The 20,519-nt window shown below is 56.0% G+C and overlaps 1 protein-coding gene across 2 annotated transcripts in view; it reads left to right on the top strand.

The window, feature by feature from the left end:
* The window catches only part of AK8 (adenylate kinase 8), a 125,647-nt gene that overhangs the window by 16,099 nt on the left and 89,029 nt on the right, over positions 1-20,519 (top strand). Inside the window, exon 5 of one of the 2 annotated variants that reach the window (XM_077768510.1) lies at positions 1,777-1,845. In XM_077768510.1, coding sequence (XP_077624636.1) covers positions 1,777-1,845 — 69 coding nt within the window. Of the gene's footprint in view, positions 1-1,776; positions 1,846-20,519 lie in introns of those variants that run through there. The other variant, XM_077768508.1, reaches the window with a different exon arrangement.

The raw sequence follows: 20,519 nt of genomic DNA, 5'->3' as shown, positions 1-20,519 counted from the left end.
CCGGGGGGGGGGTGGGATGACTGGCCTGAGCAAGACGTTGGCAAGACCAGGGAGAGGGCAGATGGAAGGACACAGGTGCCCTGGAGGTGCCCGAGCCAGGGCTGGATGCCGCTCGCTCCCCTCTCGCCCCTCGCTTCTCTGGCCTCCTCTTTCTCAGCGTGTCACGCGTGCATTCCTTCTCTCTCTCCTGCTCACGCTTGCTCTTGACTTCCGATGTCGGTTCGGTAGAAACCGCGGTGGCCCCAGAACTTTCCGGCGGACACAGACAGGTCCGAGGCTCCTCAGAGGCGCCCCCTCCATCAGTGTCCTGCCGTCTGCTCTGTCTTCCTCTTCCGATTCCACATCCTGGAAAGGCCATCCTGAGGCCGAGACCTGGGGTGTCCTTCGTGCTGGCCCTGTGCCCTTACGACCCCCTCGTGCCAAGTGCCTGCTGCGGCTCCAGCCCCTCAGCTTTGGATCCACTGGAAAGCAAGGGCTCCTGCCTCTGACGATTGCACGCCACATCCTGGGCCTGATGCCTCTTGGCCGGGATTGGGGCAGGGGCAGCGTCCGAAGCAATCGCAGTCGCCAGCGGTGGGATATACTGGTCAGCCTGGACCAATCAGGCCCCCCTCTGTGTCTGACGGTGGGCTTGGCCCCACAGAAACTATACAGGCCGAAGGGCAAGAGGGTGGCTCCTTAAGGAACTCTGGGGGGCTCTGCGTTACGGGAGGCAGGATGTGTGGATGAGGGACAAAAAAATAAAAGGAGAAACTACAGAATTGTCGCTCGTTTCTCTGCGTGAGGTGTGTGAAGCCTACAGAGGCCAGGACTTGCCCAAGGTCACCCAGCAGCCACGATGTAGCCAAGAGTGGGACGCTTGACCGCGAATGGAGCCAGCCCTGGGCAGGGGTGGGGGCGCGAGCCCCGGTGCTGAGGGTGGGTCTGCGTTCTGCTCCCAGACCCCGACCCCCACCCCCAGAAGCGTGCCTGCGTGTCTGGAATTTATTTTGACCTCCCACGTCCCGCGTCAGAGGCGTGAGCGGGGGCCGTGCACTACACGGGGAGGCCACACAGACCAGGCCTCATGCTCCCCTTGAGCAGAGCTGCCTGTCCAGACCCGTGCTGAGGGGGCAGCGTGCAGGGTGCATCGAGGGTGCTCAGGGGCGGTCCTGGCCTCGGCGCCGAGCCCTGGTGTTGTCTCATTTTATCCTCACGGTAGCTCTTGGAAGCACCTCGTCTTCGTCTCCTTTACAAGTGAGGAAACTGAGGCTCAGAGTATTGAAGACTCGTCCAGTGTCACTCAGCAGGTGGCCAGGGCCCAAATCATGAGTGTCTGAGTCCCCAACCCATCAAGCGGCCCCCCAAGGGTCTCCCTAGGAACGTCTTTACCCACATGGCCCAATCTCCTCCTGAAATCAGGCGTAACCTTCTAGAAGCACTCTGAGGGCTCCAGAGCCTCTGTCCTCCTCCCCCTGCATCCTCTCCCTGCCCTGTGAGCCCAGGATGCCGTGTCCTGGGGAGGGCGGCTTGTGGGCAGGGATCTGAGGGAACTTAGAGTCACTGGGTGGGAGGGGAGCACCCGGGCGGGGACGCGGGATAAGCCAGAGCGTGGAGGTCGGTGAGCACAGTGTTGGGGAGCACAGGGTGCGGGGGAGGGCTGGACTTTACAGAGGCCACTGGGCCTGGAGAACCTGTGTGTCCACACAGCCAGCTCCCCAGCGCTCAGCTGAGCCCGGCCGGCCTGCCCGTCACACGTCCTTACGGCTCTCATTCCGTGTGTCTTCTTTCCTTTAGACGGTGCCCAGCGCACTGCTCGTCAGACTGATTCAGGAGCGCGTGAGCGAGGAGGACTGTGTCAGGCGGGTAAGGAGCTGCGGGCAGCAGCTCGGCGGGGCTTCCAGGGAGCGGGGCTCTGTTCCTGGATAAAGGGGGGGGAGCAGCGTGGGTTCAGGTCCTGGCGCAGAGATGAGCCAGGGCCTGCGGAGAAGGGTGAAACAGACGAACCTGAGCTCAGGGAAGCCCAGTGTGTGGATTTCACCTTGGATGGAGCCGGATAAGAAGGTAGAATCTGGGGCGCCCCTCGGGATGGTAGGAGACAGCCGACCCCGCCCCAAGGGTCACAGGAGAGCCTTCAAGGAAAGGACAGTTGTGGAAGCAGGGGGCAGTTCAGGTAACCCATGAGCACCTGAGACCAGCCCCACAGGGAGCTGCGCACTCCCGGACCTGGAGGGGCAGAGGAGAACTGGGGGTGCCCCCGACTCCCTGCCCCCAGACCCAGTGAAGCCAGAGGGCAGGTGTCCAGATGACACGGCCCATCCATGGAGGCCAGCCTCCTGGGGCACGGGGGCGGAGGTTGGAGGGGGTGAGGGGGTCTGGAGGGGCAGTTGGGGGCAGCAGGAACAGCGGGCACCATGGGAGGGCTTTCCACGCACTGACTCCTCGGGTCCTCAGGGGAACTCCGTGGGGTCGGCACTATGACTTCCCCATTTTACAGATGAAGATACTGAGGGCTGTGCAACTGTGTGATTTGCAGACCTCACCTCCTAGTCCACAGTTAGTCTTAGTGTCTTCATATCAGGGGCTTTCACAGAGCAAATGGTTTTAATTTTAACGAAGTCCAATTTGTCACTGATTTGAACATTTTTAAAGTATTTCATTTTAATTTATCTCTTGTGGGTTTTTAAAAAAAAAAAAAGTTTATTTATTTTTGAGAGCATGCAAGCGGGAGACAGGTGGGGGGGCGGGACAGAGGCTCTGAAGCGGGTTCTGTGCTGAGAGCAGCAAGCCTGATGTGGGACTTGAACTCACAAACTGTGAGATCGTGACCTGAGCTGAAGTTGGGTGCTCACTGACTGAGCCACCTGGGTGCCCCTTTTGCCTTCCTTCCTGAAGGACGTTTGTCCCTGGGTTCGACATTCTAGATGCCCAGCTCTTTCTCCTCATGCCTTGCAGGGTCCCGCTTCTTTCCTGCCAGCATGGTCTCTGGTGGAAAGACAGCCGCCCAGGCCGCACATCCCTTTCCCCGGCCTCCTTCCAGATTGTTTTCTGCGTCCTCGGTTTCCAGCAGTTCACTTACCAAATGGCTGGTGTGCATTTCTTTGGATTCGTTCTTTTGGAGGTTTGTTTTTGGAGATTTGAATTGATAAGTTTACGTTTTCCTCCAAACTTGGGTAGTTTTCAGCCATGATTTCTCCAGGTAGTGTCTGCACTGTTTTGTCCCCATTTCCTGAGGCCCCAGGTCTGTGAACAGCAGGCCTGTGGTCCCTGCGGGGTCGCCGAGGCTNGGATGATGAGCTCCCTGAGGCCCTCCTTTCCTGTCTCCATTCTCCTATTGGGCCCGTCCAGTGAGTTTCTCATTTGGATTGCCATGTTTCTCCGTTTTCAGAATTCCACTGGGCTCTTCTCGCTGTCTTCTGCTTCCAAGACTTTCTGTTTGTCCATTCATTTACTCGTTTGAGCTTTGTCATTATCATCGTGGCTCAAAACCAGCCTCCTTAGCCTCGTCGCTCATTCTAGCACTCGAGTCGTGTCAGTGGCGAAGTCTCAGGTCTGAGATGTTCCCGTTGCCCTTGTGCTGTGTGCTTCTGTATCCTGGACACTTATCTTCCTGCTGTGAGACTCTGGGTCTTGTTTAAATCCTATGGTGGGTGTTGATATTTTTTTTGTCTTCGTGGGCAATGATTCACTGGGGCTCCGGCTGCAAGTTCCAGCCACCTTCTCTGTGCTGTGGTTCCCATCTTGGTTCTGGGTGCAAAACCTCCAGGAGTGCCATGCAGCTCCCTGCGGCTCTGTGCTGTCCGCGTGCCCATTCTCTAGAGACTGCAGAGGAAGGGCCCTCTACCCCCTCAGAGTTTCAGGCACCTGCGGGCTCTCCATGGCACCACTGCCACAGCAGGCTTGCCTGGGGGCTGGGGTGAAAAGAAACAGAAAAGAGAAACACACGGAGATCTCCCCGCTGTCTGAGTGTCAGGGATCCCCTCTCTCACTGCCCAGGCTGGATGTGAGGACCCCTCCTGGCCATCTCTCGGGCCCTCCCTGTCACCTGCGCTCAGTTTCAGGCTGCCTGAAGACCAGGTGGGGGTACTGCTTTGCTGGTACTTTGAATTCTGTTCTCCTTCCCCAGGTCACCTGCCATTGTATACTTCTCTGATTCCTCAAGTAGCCACTGTCTGCATGCTGTCCACCCATCAGAGCTGCTCTCAGAGGGAGTGAGCGGGTGGACTGTGCAGACCTCGTGGTGCCCAGAACACAGCTTATGTGCCTGTGCTCTTTCAGTGTGCATATATGTGCACGCATACTCTCTTTCCCTCTCCCTCTCGCTGAAAAATTCTTCGAGAGGCCCAACTCTGGAAAGATCGCCGGACATCTCTCTGGCGTGCTGGTGAGCAAGTAACAGTCCTCACGCTTGGTCACAGCCGGGTCTGCATGGTCCTCGGCTCTGCGAGTCTGGATCCCAAGACACAGAAAAGCTGCAGTCTGTTTCAGAAGCTCATCTGAACAGTGTGTTTTCCTTAGACCTCAGCTTGCTCCCAGTGAGCTCATGGTCTCCTGCTGCCTAGGCACGGGCCCCCCAAGTTCAGAGGCCACCCTAAACGGGGGCTAGATGAACGTTTTCCATAAAGGCCAGGTGGTGACTATAGTAGGCATTGTAGAAGCCATATGGTGCTCACCTCTGATGTAATGTGGAAGCAGCTGTACGTGGTACAGAGATTAAAAGGCGTGGTTTGTCCCAATAAAACTTTATTTACAAACACAGGCAGCAGGCCGGATTTGGCCCAGGAGTCATAGTTTCCTGACCCCTGTTCTAAGGGATACTTTCACACGATCATGAAAAACGTTTTTGCCCTTTCTCTTCAGTTCCGGGTAGAAAGCATACTTCCCCCTCACACACCATGGACTCCACCCCGCATTCCCTAACTTCCCCCAGGCTCCGTGTCCACTGCCCTGTCTGATCTGGCTCCTTCTTCTGGGGTGGGAGCAGTGAGGTTTGGGGGTCACGTGGCCCAGTCAGCCAGGAGGGACTCGGGCCCTACAAGAGGAAAGTGAGAAGGGACCCGGGCTCCGTGTCCAGCCTGGAGGGAGGGCACCTTCGTTCCTCCAGACCCAGCTCCCATGCCCACCCGCACCCTCTCGGGTTAGGTCTCAGCAGAGGCCGGCCTCAGTTTCCTCTTCCCAATAGGCCTACGGGTCGGGCAGCCCTTCCCTGGCCCAGTCCCCGTCCAGACACCAGCCCCGCCTTCTGCCCTGCCCGCTGCCTTCTGTCAGGTGCTCCCTCCCACCTGCCCCCAGGTGAAATAAAGGCTCCTACCCCCCTACACCCCCCACAAAGCAAACGTCTAGCTCCCAGCAGTGTCAGAAGAATGGCCCCTTAGCCAGGGGCTTGTCTGAGGACTTGTCACTGCTCCCAAGCCCGTCTGGCTCAGTTTCCCCTACGCTTAGCGCCTGTTGCAGGCACCGCATGGCCTTTGCTGCTGGACTTTCCCCTCCGCCTCAGCCCCCCACGAGCAAGGGGGTCCCTTGGTCTTGAGCTCACCAGCTGCAGTCGGATACAGCCTTGCACGCCCAAAGGAGGGCCAGCTGTCAGAAGGGCTGTGAGGGCCACGACCCAAGCCGGGAGAGCCAGGTTGTTCCAGAAACCCCTGGAGATGGGGCTGGCGTGGTCTGTGGAGGGGCTGACTTGGGCGGGCAGCTGGGTGGGGTAAGCGGGCAGGCAGAATGAGGCCCGGACCCCGCTTCCTACAGACCTCGTACCCGTTCTTCTTAAAGCTGCCCCACCAATGGGTCACGCTCTTGAAGGTTCCCTGTCTTTTATCTGGGAGGTGTGGAAACTGCCATTTGTCAGGAATAAAGGGGGAGGGGAGAGCCTCCTAAGTGACTGGAACTGGGCCAGCACTTCCCGTACAAAACGCTCTACGCCTTAATCTATAATTGATTTTGAGTTTGCCAAGTCGAATTAAACTCTTGCATTGCGGATGGCCGGGCTGGGAGTGTGCAGGGTCTGCTCCTCGCGCTTCGGGCCCGGCTGCTGCTCCGCCGCCTAGGGCCGTGGTTTGGCCGAATGCTGGGCGTTCCTCCTTTGCTATGAGCGCGCCTGAGTCACCCCGACTGGAACGTGACAGCGGGATGGGGGCTGCATTTACAGGCAGAGCTGGGGACAGCCTGGCACGTGGGGCGGGTTCGGGATGCCGAGAGCCGCTGGCGCCAGGGAGCGCTTAGCGGCGGGAGGGAGTAACCGTCAGTTCCTACCCCGGGAATCTCACTCGCCCTGAGCAGTGTAGGCTCCTCCCAAGCCATAGCTGCTCCCCGGCCCACGCGTTGTCCCTGCTCCGTGCTAGTTCTTGGCATCAGCAAAGGCAGGCGGCAGGGGCTCCCCACACCTGCTTCAGATTTCCCCCTTTAATCTCTTTTTTAATGTTGACTTATTTTTGAGAGAGAGAAGACAGAAAGAGTACGAGCAGGGCGGGGGGCAGAGGGAGGGGGACAGAGGATCCAGAGCAGGCTCTGCACTGACAGCACAGAGCCCAACGCGGGGCTCCAACTTGCCAACGGCGAGATCATGACCTGAGCCAAAGTCAGACTCTCAACCAACTGAGCCACCCAGGTGCCCCCGGATTTCCTTTTAAGATGCTTTTGATGCCACACCCACCACCTCACGATCCAGAGCTGCCGTGTGCTGGCTGCTCTGCTCCTAGGTCAAGGGTGTCCCTAGCTGCCTCGGTACCAGAAAGGCTGGACACCCCCCACCCCAAGCTGAGCGTGAGAACAAGAAAGGCCCTGGGTCTTGCAGGCAGGTGGGCAAACTCAGCTTCTTGACTCAGACCCTCCTTTTGGCTTCGGGCCAGGCTTTACCCATCTTTACACAACCCAGTCTCAAGGCATGGAAGTGTTATTTGGTGCAAGTCATTTTCATAAATCACTGCATGTTTCTGGTGCACAAGCATTTAACCTGGAATTCAGAAGTGTGGGATCGTGGGTTTGGGTCACTGGGTGCATTCCCTGGGCCTTGAACTCATGTTTCGGAGATCCAGGCACCGAGTCCAGACACAGGCTCCAGCTTGACTGGGCTGCTTGGTTCATTTTTGTTTTTTGTTTTTTTTTTAATCTCTGTAAGTCATGAAGCCATGGCGTCTGGGGCAAATATGGTGGTTCCAGCTGTGGCTTCTATGACTTCAGCTGCGCATCCTAGTCTTGCCCTCAGTGACCCAGGTTAGTCTCTGAAACATGCAGTTAATGTCTATAAATGTTCTTGAGCATATCTAAAAGTTTGGTCTACACAGTGCACCCACGGTATAGACAGAGCGTGAGACCAGGCATCCCTGGTCCTCGCCAACAGCCGCCACCATCATCAAGATGGTAATAATCCTTACTGTTAGCGTTATCAGTTAGTTCTGTCGTAAGAGATATGATGATGAGTTCTCTTGGACTCTGTGACTCTGCTGTGCATAATGAACACTCTGGTTGACTTAATACTATTGATTCGGTATTTATAGTATTAGTGATCACCATTGTTACTATGTTGGTGATGGGGGTCGGAGGGCGCCTGGACCCCAGCGACTTGGGGTGCCTGGCCTGGCCCCTGGCCCACAACACCACGCTGCAGGGGCGCAGGGCCCCTATGCAATGAGGCTGTCGGTGGAGACTGCTGATGGGAGTGGAGGGCTGATGGCCGCAGCCGTGGCCTTGAGCGTCTTGACCGCAGCCTGCTGGAGGAGGTGCGGCCCTCACCGCATTTGGGGATGCAGACGCCGGGGCTCGCAGAGCTCGTGTGTCCTGCGGGGGTGGGGGGTGTTGTTGCAGTCCGTCCCCGAACAGAAATGCATACACGGGGTCCTGCTGTTGGCCACTTTCTTCCTGGCTCCCCAGTGCACACCATGTCCCGCCCCCCCCGCACTCTTCACGAGGCCTCGGGGTCCCTATCTGTGAAAGGCCAGGCTCAGCCTCAGCTTCGAAGCCCCTTCCGGCCTCTACATTCTGATCTTGAGTCTGTCCCAGCCATTGTTGCCTGCCGAGCAAAGAGATATCTCCTTTAATTTGTTTAAAAATTTCTTCTGAGCTTCAAGGGGCATCCCGTACCCTTTTCATCTCTTCCCGGCGGAGACAGGATTTCAAGAGCAAGAGGTGAGGCTCCTAATTATGTGCTTTGGTTGTTCAGAAACAAAACAAACCCTCATCCAAAATAAACAGGCGCTCCCGCTTTTAGGGAGGAAAATGACACATATGCATATTCATTTATATGGTAATTATTATTATTTAGCTACACAGGGACTAGAATTGGTAATTTAGAGCACAAAAAGGAAGCTGGGACTGGTGTTCAGGGAAAAGTAATGCAATCATAACCCATCAGGATTCTGTAGTTAATGTTGGGGGTTTTTTTCTTCTCTCTTCCTTCTTTTGGTCTAATGCAATCTCTTTGAAGAATCTCTTTGAAGTGACCATCAAATGCGTTAGAGAAAGAGAAATTAGCACTTTGTATTGGAATGATGAGAAGGAGGTGGGCTCTACCTGTTGGGGACCCATTGCCTTTCTATAGGGACGGCCACGTTCTTGAAGTCCAAGAGCTCTTTGGGCCACGTCTCTAAGGGCAGAGGGAAGCTAAGAAATGAGGCGGCAAGTTGAGGAAATTTGGAGGAAAAGGCTCTAATACCAGGAGATTTCAAGTCCTTCCTTCTCCAGAGTCCCAGCGCTCTGCTGGGGTTGGATCACCGAGGTCCTTTTCCTTCCTTGGGCTCTAATCCTTCCCCACAGCTACGCTGCTTTCTTCCCGGCCCCTTCTGCACATTGCTGCCACAGGGATGGCTTAAAAAAATGAACAAATTCATTTCTTGACTGCCATGCATTCACATGGACTCAAAATTCAAAAGGTGCCCAAGTCCCCGCAGCCACCGGCTCCCTTCCTGGAGGTAACTAACGTCAACATTCCCTTGAAAGAATGCTCCCTGGAAGGATGTTTCTATTTTATGCCTAGGGAAGTGTTTGTCTTTTTTTTTTTTTTTTTTAATGTTTACTTATTTTTGAGAGAGAGAGAGTGTGTGTGAGTGTGAGCAGGGGAGGGGCAGAGAGAGAGGGACACACAGACTCTGAAACAGGCTCCAGGCTCTGAGCTGTCAGCACAGAGCCCGACGCGGGGCTCGAACCCATGAAGTGTGAGATCATGACCTGAGCTGAAGTCGCTTAACCGACGGAGCCACCCAGGCGCCCTGTGTTTGTCTCTGTAAAGCAAATGTCATGGTGTCCCCTCCTCCCCCCTCCCCCCACCGCTGAGAGCCTCGGCTGCTGTCCACCCTTCGTGGGCGTCCATCCGCAGAGTGCTGGGGGCCTGGACCTGCCCACTGCCCGGTTTCATCCCACTGCCCCACTGTCTGCTGCTTTTCACACCCCCTGCAGCTTCCCCTGCGTGGCCCCTCTTAGGGCCTCCACACACTGCGGGGCACAGACCCTGGGGGTCCCTCCCCCTGGTGTCCATGTCTGTGTAACCCCCACCTTGAGCGGGAGCAGGACCCGCAGAATAGGGCAGAGGTGAGGAGGGCCATTCCTGTGATGATGTTACGTTATCTAAGCCTTTGTCCGAGCAGACCGGAGAGATGGATTCTCCCCAGTGGCTTGACAAGTAAGCTGCCATGTTGGAGAGGCTCCTGAGGGAGGCCTCTAGCCAGTGAGAAACCAGGGCCCCCACTCAGACCTACGGCAGTGCAGAAGGGAATCCTGCCCGCAGTGAGAAGGAGCTCAGAGGCGGATTCCTCCTCTGTCGAGCCTCCAGATGAGAACACAGCCCAGCTCCCACCTTGACTGCTGCCCTGTGAGACCCCTGCAGAGAACCCTGCTGAGCCACGATCAGACTCCCACTCCACGGAAACTGAGATAATAAATGTACTACCTAAGCCACTAAGACTGTGAGTTTGATACCCAGGAGTAGAAGATGGACACACGCACACTCTGCCATTGCCTGAGACCCCCGCCCCGCTTCCCATTCCTTACTCCCGGCTTAGAGTCATTCCCCTGAGCTCGTTGAGCCCCTGGTAGACAGGGTGCCCTGTTCAGTGGCTCCATAGGCGCCTGCTGTCCTCCTCCTCCAGACCCCCAGCTCCTCACGTGGTACCTGGCATAGGCTGCGAGCTCAAGACATGCTCGTGAAGTGAACGAATGAGAGAATCACTGCGTGATTCCCCAGTCTGTACCCGAGGCAGTGAAATCTCAGCCCTGCTGGCTGTTGGCCCGGGGAGGAGAGGGTGCTGAAAATACACTGTGACTATGCAGTCGAGTCGGAACAGGTTTCAGAAACAGGAATGTATTGGTCCTAAGGTTTTTCTGGGGAAAATATTGCGATCGTTGCCCCGGCTTGGTTTGAGATAACTTGTGGAGACCTGTTTCATGACTTTCCTCATCGCATCTTCAAACTGTTTTCCATTATCAGTGCTTTCAAGTTCCCGTTTAGCCGTGGTCCCCTACCGCTTGTTGAGTTCAACTGCGGCACCCCAAGGGCGGCATTGTGCCCCAAGCCTCCAGGGTTCAAGGTTTTAAGAGCCATCTTCCAATTCAGTCTTGGCGCCCTGTGCACACACTTCCTGTGTCTTTCCTCATCAGCCCTTTCATCGACTGGGACAAGGGTCAGCCACCAGGACACTTGATTTAAAAACATTTTTTTTTGGAATGTTTATTTTTGAGAGAAGGAAAGAGAGACAGAGCATGAGTGGAGGAGGGGCAGAGATAGGGAGTCACAGAATCCAAAGTAGGCTCTGAGCTGTCAGCACAGAACCCGATGCCGGGTTCAAACTCATGAGCTGTGAGATCATGACCTGAGCCAAAGTCGGACGCTTAACCGCCTGAGCCACCCAGGCGCCCCGCGTTCTCTAAAAGGTTTTAGATAGGACAATTTCTTTTTTTTTTTTTTAATTTTTTAGTGTTTATTATTGAGAGACAGAGAAAGACAGAGCATAAGCATGGGAGGGGCAAAGAGAGAGGGAGACACAGAATCTGAAGCAGGCTCCAGGCTCCGAGCTGTCAGCACAGAGCCCAACACAGGGCTCGAACAATGAGCTGTGAGATCATGACCTGAGCCAGTCGGATGCTTAACCAACTGAGCCCCCCAGGCGCTCTACCTTCTGTAAAGGGTTTTAGACAGGACGTTTTCTACAGACACTGGTTTAGGGGGCACCAGGGTGGATTCTCTGCCTCCCTCCCTCTCTCCCCCTCCCCTGCTTGTGTGCACATGCGTGTTCTCTCTCTCTCTCAAAACCTATACATAAACTTAAAAAAAAAAAAAAGCCTTTAACAAAAGGAGAAACTGAGGCCCAGATGGGAGAAGGGACTGAGCCGAAGTCAGAGGACCAGTGGCCGGGACGGCAGGGCATTTCAGCCACGGCCACACCGAGGTTTTTGGCTACCTGGCTGCTGGGCTAGGGTCTCTGCTGCTCTGCAGCCCCCTTGACAAAGGCATTGTTGTGTCTCCAGAACCAGACTGAGCTGGAAGGCCATGGGCGAGAACATGCCGGGCTGAGAGAAAAGGGGAAGTGTTGAGATGTACGGTCACCTTCCTCCCGCAGCCGGGCGCTGGAGAAGGGAAGGCTGGTACCCAATTACCCCGGCCTGTCAGACGGTGGGAGTTTATCACCCAGGAACAGGCGCAGCCTCCGAGCATCAGGGATGTGATTTATGGGCTCCGCACGCGGCCAGGGCTGTCCCTGGCTGGTCTGGGCTGGTGGGCCGAAGGGACCTGGCGGGGAGAGCACTCAGGGCTCTGCGCACGCCTGTGTGGAGCGTCCTGAGGTGGCCGGTGGGCTGCTTGGGCTCTGGGGGCCGCGGTGCACCGTGCGCAAAGCAGGGCTGGCTCACTGTCCCTGTTTAATGAGATCACGCAGGCAAAGTGCGCAGCGCCGCACCTGGCTCTGAGGTCCACTTAGGTAAATATGCTTTTCCCACACAAGATGAACGTCTGGAGGCAGATCACGCACGTACGGGCCGGAGAAGTCCGCTGCTGCCACCTACTTCATGTCTCGTTGGAGTCCCGTGTGCCTCTGGGGTCGGCACGTGGCCCGCTGGCACAACACGCCATTGGAGTCATTACTCAAGTGAGTTCTGGAACATTCCCACAGCCTGCACAGATGAGAATTAGCAGACTTTTAAATGTAGTACCAGAGGGGGGAATATCGATGAAATTTAAAAATCGGCTGGAGTCCATCTCCTTCTTCTGTCCATGTGGCTCCGTTTTTCTTTGCTTCCGTGAGCTTGCGCTGCGGATGAGTCTACTGCTCTGGAGGTCAGGACTAGTCAAAAGGTGGTACGGCATGAAGCCGAGTGTAAGCCAAGTTCATAGAACTCGCTCCCCTTGAGGGCCTCCCTGGGCCGTTGGGCAGGCACCTTGAGCGCCAGCAAGGAGGAAGCGGGCCCCCTCGGCGCTCAGCTGGCTGTCGGCACCCTCCTCAGTCACATTCTGTGTCACAGCCATGATGCTCGGAGCCCCATCTAAGGGGAAGCCACGCTCTGACTAAGGAAGTCCAGACCTCCGCACCCTTGCATCCGCCCCGGTGCACCCAAGGGAAGCCTGCGGGGACACCGCTGCCATCGCCCAGTCACTGAGTCTAGCCAGCTCCGCTCAGCCCCCAGCAGTTGGTCAGGCCTTCCTAACGCCCCCACCAGACGCCCGGAGTGGAAGCCGGGACGTGCCGGCTGGGACACGCGGTTACCAACGTGGGATGTAATCAGGCCTCCAGTGAGCTCAGAAGATGTGACCTTGTCCCACGATTCCTCAGACCTGTGGTCTTGTTGTGGTAAAGATCAGGAAGAACAAAAACGAAGAGGCCAAAATGAAGCCCAAGAGCAGAATTGGTCCCTGAGGATGAAAGGAGAGAGAGCGGTGAGGCAGCGCGTCGCAGTGCGTGGTGTGTTCCGGACACCGTGCCCAGCTGTGAGGCATCTTCTGATGGGAGCCACACAGCTGCCCTACCAAGGGGTCAGCAGCCAGGACTCCTGGGCACCCACTGTGCACCACGGCCTGCTTTCGGTCACATGGGGGACAGAACGGAACAAAGGACACGGTGCCTACTCTCGTGGGCGTGTGGCGGGCCATGCAGGTGGGGGGTAGATCCGACGGGAAAGGAGGCTGTGGCGCCACAAATCCACTGCCGATCCCAAGGCGGGAAACCTATGTTACCTAAAGGACAGTGGACCTTCCAGAACGTCTGGAATCATCTCCCTCTTTGAGCTGAAGAACAAGCGGTGTCATCAGAAGTCAGACTCAGGCCACACCCCCAAGTCCCTGGTCACGGGGAAGGTAGGGGGCGCTCCCGGGGAGAGGCTCACGACCCTGGCCCCACACCAACCAGCACCTCATGGGGCTGGGGCGGGGGCGGGGCGAGTTTACTGCACACAAAATGTAAAATTACACTTTGTGTTCCCAGGTTGACCTGGTTTTCTTTTTTTTTTAAATCTCCTTTAGTGTCACGGAGGCTTTCTTCTAAGGGAGGAGCGGTGGGCGCGGCGGACTTTTGACCGTGGAACCAAAAGTTGAAAGTTGACTTGGCAGGTTTCTGGAGCCTCTTTCTTTTTCCCTTTTTGGGCACAGATTTATGCCCCCTGCCCATAATGCGAGTCAGTATTTATAGCGGAGACGCTGGCGGGGAAGAGGAGCCCGAGCCTGGCCCGCAGAACCACCAGCTGCTTGTTTTATTTCTCCTTGCGGTGTCACCGGGCTGGCATTAATCACCCGGCTTCCGTCCTCTGACGGGAGGAACACAGGACTTTCTTGCCATTGTTTTGACACTCGCGGGTTTATAGATGTCACTTGCATCCTCCGAGGAGCGCGGTTTTATTGATCAACAGCTCCGCGGAGGCCCGGGGCCGCGTGTGCCTCTAACACAGACATGGTTAGGTTTGCCGGGCATCAGAGGGGCGGCCCGGCTTCCACTCGGAAAACCTATGGCATGCGTCACGGTGAGGCAGGGCTCTGAGGAGCCCGGGGAGCACACTCTGCATGACCCGGGATTTGGGGGGTATTTCCGGACCCTCGGTCGAGGCCGCGGTTGGCCGCTTGGCCCGCTCTTGCGAGCAGCAGCGACAGATGCCTGTGACGATCCCTCTCGAAGCCGCCGGAAGGAGAAGCGGGTGACGGGAACGTGGCACCGAGTCTGATGTTCCAGCGGCCGTAACTCTGGAGCCGCAGAGAGTGTCGAGAGGCACAGTGATGTTGGAAACATCCGGAACCACTGGCACGTCACCTGGGGCAGGTGGAACACAGGCCCGCCCCCCAGAGCTGGAGTTGCCGGTGGGGGGGCCAGAGCAGAGGGCGGCAGCCCCTTGTGTCCTCAGGTCCTCAGTTAGCTGCCCATGAGGAGCAGTGCGGTGTGCGCCCTGGGCCGGCGCAGGCTGGGTACCGCCACCCCTCCAGCACCTGCGTCTGCCGGATGTGGCGCTAGCACTTCGTGTGTGTCGTCGCATACAGCCCCAAACCCCAGCAAGGGCGCGGGCTCCCCGCCATGCCTGCTTTGCAGACGAGGACATAGTCACGCGGTTGGTGGGTGGGGGTCCCGGGGTCCCCATCTGGCTCATTACCATTAGTCAATACGATTTGAAAGAAATGCGGAAAGTCAGGTGGATGGTTTTTAGCTGTGATCTGGAACATATTCACTAACCCCAATTTGAATTCTAGTTGTTTTTTGTTAAGTTTTTTAAATGTTTATTTATTTTGAGAGAGAGAGAAAGCATGAGCTGGGGAAGGGCAGAGAGAGAGAGGGAGACACAGAATCCAAAGCAGGCTCCAGGCTCTGAGCTGTCAGCACAGAGCCTGACATGGGGCTCGAACCCATGAACCGTGAGATCATGACCTAAGCCGAGGTCAGACGCTCAACTGACTGAGCCACCCAGGCGCCCCAACTTGAATTCTAATCAGACTACTTATGGGGCGCTTGGGTGGCTCAGTTGGTTCAGCGTCCGACTTTGGTTCAGGTCATGATCTCACCGTTCATAGATTCAAGCCCTCAGAGCCTGGAGCCTGCTTCGGATTCTGTGTCTCCCTCGCTCTGCCCCTTCCCTACTCATACTCTGTCTCTCTCAAGAGTAAACACTAAAAAAATTTTTTTTAAATAGGCTTCTTTTGACATTAACTATAAATCAGAGTATTCGTCAGAATGCGAGAGCGAGTGTGTATTTCGTTGGCATGTCTTTTGTTTATTGAGACCTGGTGGCATTCACTAGTATCTGCTGAATTCTCATTCTCTGAGGACATAATAGATATTCTCACATTTCCCTGGTCAACAATTGGCGAGGTGGGGCTTTTCCTGGAGGAGCAGAGCGGGTCTACTCTCAGGAAGCAGAAGATCGAGGACCAGAGATGAGGGGAGCTTCGGGAGATGTGGAAAGGGGTCCCAACCTTCTGGAAGGTAGGAAGTGAGCCTCGGGAGAAGGCCGCGTTGACTGGGAGAGAGGGGGTAAGGGCGGTGGGGGGGGGCACTTTTCCAGCAAAGTGGCCTGACACCCGGGACACAGAAGGACGCGGGGACCAGCACCACTGGGATGGGGTGCGGGAGCCTGAGGGACTCCTTGTGGACGTGCCCATGTCACCCAGGGCGCTGCCCCCTTGTGGGACCCGGAATCAGCTTTGTAAAGTCACCCCTTTGCGGATTTAGCCGTTCTAAATCCCGTGGAGATGCAGCTGCGCTGGCTTCCGGGCTGCAGCTCGGGGGCAGAAAGGAGCAGGTGTGTGGGATGGCACTCTGCCATCTCACCTCCTACCAACGACCTCATGCAGCTTCTGTGATTTTCCTGGAGGCGGTTCTTACTGCCCCCACTTTACAGATGGGCGCACTGAGGCTCAGGGCTGCATAATTGAGGCGACGGAGCCGTGAGGTAGGAGCCAAGATCTGCACCCANGGGGCGGGGGGTGGGCCCCCCCACCTCTGAGAACACAGCCGGGAGCTCTGTGCACTCGACCTTCACGCTGTGCTTGGGGATTCCCGGAGAGGAGTCCTTTTAGTTGTTGATCAGACTTAGGCTCCTTGTCAGCCCCTCCCGTGCTTCCTTTCATGATTTCAGAGAGCCGGCACTGAAAGAAAATGACGTTGTAATGTTCAAAGCACGTTAGAGGCAAGTCAGTCACTTGTTCTGTGGATGCCTGTTTTTCCTGCATGATTATTAATGACATGCTGTTCACTCCTAAAATGTCTTTGTTAGACCTTAAATCTTTTTTTTTAATGTTTATTTCTTTTTGAGAGAGAGTGTGCGCACGCACACACACACACAAGCGGGGGAGGGGCAGAGAGAGGGGGCAGAGGATCTGAAATGGGCTCTGCACTGACAGCAGCCAGCCCGACACAGGGCTCGAACCCACGAACCGCAACACCATGATCTGAGCTGAAGTCGGACACTCAACCGACTAAGCCACCCAGGCGCCCTGTTAGACCATAAATCTTACGGTTCCCCTACTTAGAAGTCACCTGGTCCATTCCTCTCGATTCACTGTTGACATTCAATGCCTTTCACCAGTCAAAGGGCCAGCTGGAAAAAGAGATGAGTAAGACAGACTTGGGGCAGTCGGCTAAAGAAGCCAGTGACCGTTCACCCCCAAGGGCAGACCCGCTGACCTTCCCAGTATGGAAGCACAGTGCCCTGCACAGGGTGGGGGCAAATACCCAGACGGATGGGTGTGTGGATGGATGGGTGGATGGGTGGATGGCTGGATGGGTGGATGCATGGATGGGTGGGTGGATGGATGGGTGGGTGGATGGATGGGTGAATGGATAGGTGGGTGGATGCATGGATGGGTGGGTGGATGGATGGTTGGATGGAGGGATGGATGGATGGATGGATGGATGGGTGAATGGATAGGTGGGTGGATGCATGGATGGGTGGGTGGATGGATGGTTGGATGGAGGGATGGATGGATGGATGGATGGATGGGTGAATGGATAGGTGGGTGGATGCATGGATGGGTGGGTGGATGGATGGTTGGATGGAGGGATGGATGGATGGATGGATGGATGGGTGAATGGATAGGTGGGTGGATGCATGGATGGGTGGGTGGATGGATGGTTGGATGGAGGGATGGATGGATGGATGGATGGATGGGTGGGTGGGTGGATGGATGGATGGATGGATGGATGGATGGGTGAATGGATAGGTGGATGGATGGATGGATGGATAGGTGGGTGGGGGAGTGAATGAGTTAATGGATCTTGCCCCAACAACATGATTATTGTTTGCCCATGTGCTGGACCCCCACCTGCGGCCCTACGTGGCCCCTGCTTGTACTTCCAGAGGAGTGAACTCCCCTGGGGGAGGGCCCCCAGCCCAGGGGTGGCAGATGGCTTTGAGTGCTCTGGGGCAGGTCTGCCATAGCTGAGACCACTCACCAGACTCTTCTCATTCTAATCCAATCATGTTTTCCTCAAATAGTCTTTAATTGGACAGCTTTCCTCAGGTCATATCTAGAATGCCAATTACTCCTCTTTCCAAGAAAGAGCCTTTCTAAATGATCTTTATTACATTCTACAAACTTATGTAGGATTCCTTCTTGCGACTAGGAAGAGAAAAAGAATATAGCTCACCTTTCTCAAAAGTATAATGCCCAAACTGGCCATTTCTTTGTTGCCAGGCACTATGCCTTATTTTGTGGGTATTTGCTTAGAGTCCGTATTTAATTTTCCTGACAGCTATGGGCTAGACTGCTGTTACTGCCCCACTTGGCAGGTAAGGAGAGCAAGGCCAGAGGGATGGAGGGGACTGGTGGGCAGGCATCTGGCTGGCGGTGGCACACAGCCCCTGTGGTTCACCCTCCAGACATCTGACATCCTAAAAGGCAGGCGTAATTCTGGAGGACGTGGGACCACACCGCGGACATGCTGTAAAGTGTCTGAGAGCAGGAGAAATGGCCCCGTTCACTGGATGTCCTTGGATTATCCATTTCCTTCATTTCCAGCCACGGCCACCATGTCTGCACCTGAGAGCACGTCTTCCCCCCAGAGAGAGTTATCTCTGTAGTGGGCTGTGTCGGCGCCATGCCGGCCTCGGAGGTGGGAGGGGGCTGGTCCGTCTGGGGACAGCACAGGGCGGTCTTCAAACTGGGTTGGTCTCCCCAGGGACATTTAATGTAAATTCGACTTTAAAATGTATTTTTTTTTTAGCTATTTGGGAACAGTCACGTCTGTGCTGTTTTAACACCCTGAGCTCTCTGGCTTTTAACCTGCAGACCCAGGAGGCTCAGCTGGCTTGGATCCGCATGTTCGAGTGAAATGCCACGCTCGTGTCGCTGACGAGCCAGGGTGGGATTGACACGGTTGGTTAATGACAGCGGTCGCTCCCGCACACCCAGCCTCTTTTAAGCACACGTCCTGCTGCTGGGCTGTGCCCAGGAGACAGCCGGGCAAAGCCCCGGGGCACACCTTGCTGGCGGCAGGGCCAGTGAGGAGTAAGCCATTCTGCTACACTGAGTGGGGTGGGGAGTGCCAGCAGGTGCCGCATATTGTTTTTTGAGAGTGAGCGTGAGTCGGGGGGAGGGTGGAGACACAGAATCCGAAACAGGCTCCAGGCTCTGAGCTGTCAACACAGAGCCCGACGGGGGGCTCGAACCCACGAACGGTGAGATCATGACCTGAGCCGAAGTCGGACGCTTAACCCACTGAGCCACCCAGGCGCTCCTGGTGCCGCCTATCGTTTGAGGCTACGCTTCGAAATAAACATTCTTGCCGCCCATCTTTCAGGGGAGCTGGGTATGGATGGCATCCTAGTGCCCACGGTTTTGTATAAACGGAGGAACTGGTACTCAGGCAGTTTGATGCCAGATTTTGTTCATGCATCAAAGCACCTTCCTGTTCTCTGAAATCGCCGTTAGGACCCATCAGTTTCCCACACTCGACCTTCTCAGGTGCGTTTCTTTCTGGCTGGTACCCTCTCTCTTTTTTCCTTCTTTTATATGTTGGGAAATCACACAATACTTCATTAGAAAAAAAGAAAAAGGAGGGGTAGCCCGTGGCCCTGTGGTGGTCTCTGGATGCTTCCCCTGGTTCAGACGTGATGCTGAGTGACTCTGATTGTCCAGTCCAAATCTTCAGGCTCAGATCGCCCCTTCAGGACTGTGAGGAATCAACATCCGGCTCAGGGATGGTCTGGTGCCGCGTACCCCGCGTCTGCACTTGGAGCTGGGGGCCTCCCAGGGGGCGCACCCCCCTCGGGTCTTCGGAGGAGAGGGGAGGCGAGCGGGGGCAATGCATCAAAAGGCAGAGGGCCCAGAGGGCGGGAGTTTTACCGCGTGAAGTTGCTAATTGCGCTTTAATAATAGCCGGGAGGGCAGGGAAGGGCAGCGCTCACACAGAGCAGGACAGCCCGCTCCGCATGGGCCGAGCTCCGTTGGGCCTCGCCACGCTCCCCAGCCTGGCTGGCTGTGTTCGTCCCCCCCCTTTTTTTCATCTGTGACATCTGCTCGCTGCTTGTCCCTCCTGTGATACCGTACCCCTCGCAGCTGTGCAGACCTCCGGCTCTGCGCTGGCGCATGGAGTGCCCTGAGCATACGGCCTTTTTGATGTGTGATAAAACAGAACCGAGCCACGGGGGTATGGCGAGCGAAGGCATCAGAATATCAATTAACCTGCTCTGAACAAAGCTGCGGCTCCGGAGTGGAATAGACATCTCACTGAAGTGTCAGGAAGACGGATAATGTATTCTAATTAGGGGTTGACGGATACCTCCGCATCCAGCCACTCCTGGTCGTCAGACCCACGAACCGAACGAGCCTGTCCCATCATGGCACGGGGGGTCTTTACTGATTCATGACTTCTCGCTTTGCCAGAATTTGCAGCAGTTAACTTGCTCTCGGCCAAAATGGCAGTTTCCCCTCGAAAGCACAGTCCATCTTGCAGCTGGGTAGTTGCGCGCACCTCTGTAAACACAAGAGCTACGGGAAGGGAGCTGCTTTCCGAGTGCCCAGCCTGGGGCTTCCATCTCCAGGACGCCCCAGGACCTACACTGCCGTGGTATGGAGGCCTCGGTCACGACGCTTCCTTCCCGGGAGGGCCGACTTGGGCTCGCGTGGGGGTGACGGATCTCCATGGCTACCTTTCCCACAGAGCGTGTGCGTGCTGCCCTAAGGGTCCCTCGGGGACCTGAGTACCTGGGTGATCATACCGTTTTCCCCCTCCCCCCGGTTGGAGAGAGCAACCCAGGTGAGCTGGAGGCCTGGGGTTCCCTTCAGAGCCCCCCCTCCACCACCACCTTCTTTTAAAAATGTCACATCCGCACCAGAATGATGCACCAGTGAGGCCAGGCTAATTAGGGAGATGTTCCTCATTTTGCTACACTTTTCCTGTGTAATTGGAAGGCCCGCTTTCTCCAGCGAGAAGTCGGTGAGAGCTGTTCCCCTGAATAGTTCTAAAAGCTCTGGACCACATACTGATATCAGCTGCAATTTATGGGCGAGATGATAATGATTGCTCCGTAATGCAATATTAAACGCCGAGGTCTTTCTCGGTGCTGAGCGGAGACGGAGCTCCAACCTTCTTTCAGCTTCAAAAAGGAACTGGAAACAGTCCCCAGGCCCCGCCCTCCCCCCACCCCGC

Source organism: Crocuta crocuta, unplaced genomic scaffold (assembly GCF_008692635.1).
Source record: "Crocuta crocuta isolate KB4526 unplaced genomic scaffold, BGI_CrCroc_1.0 scaffold35, whole genome shotgun sequence".
NCBI classification, from domain to species: Eukaryota; Metazoa; Chordata; class Mammalia; order Carnivora; family Hyaenidae; genus Crocuta; species Crocuta crocuta.
The sequence above is the reverse complement of the archived record's forward strand: the minus strand, read 5'-3'. Positions and strand labels throughout refer to the sequence as shown.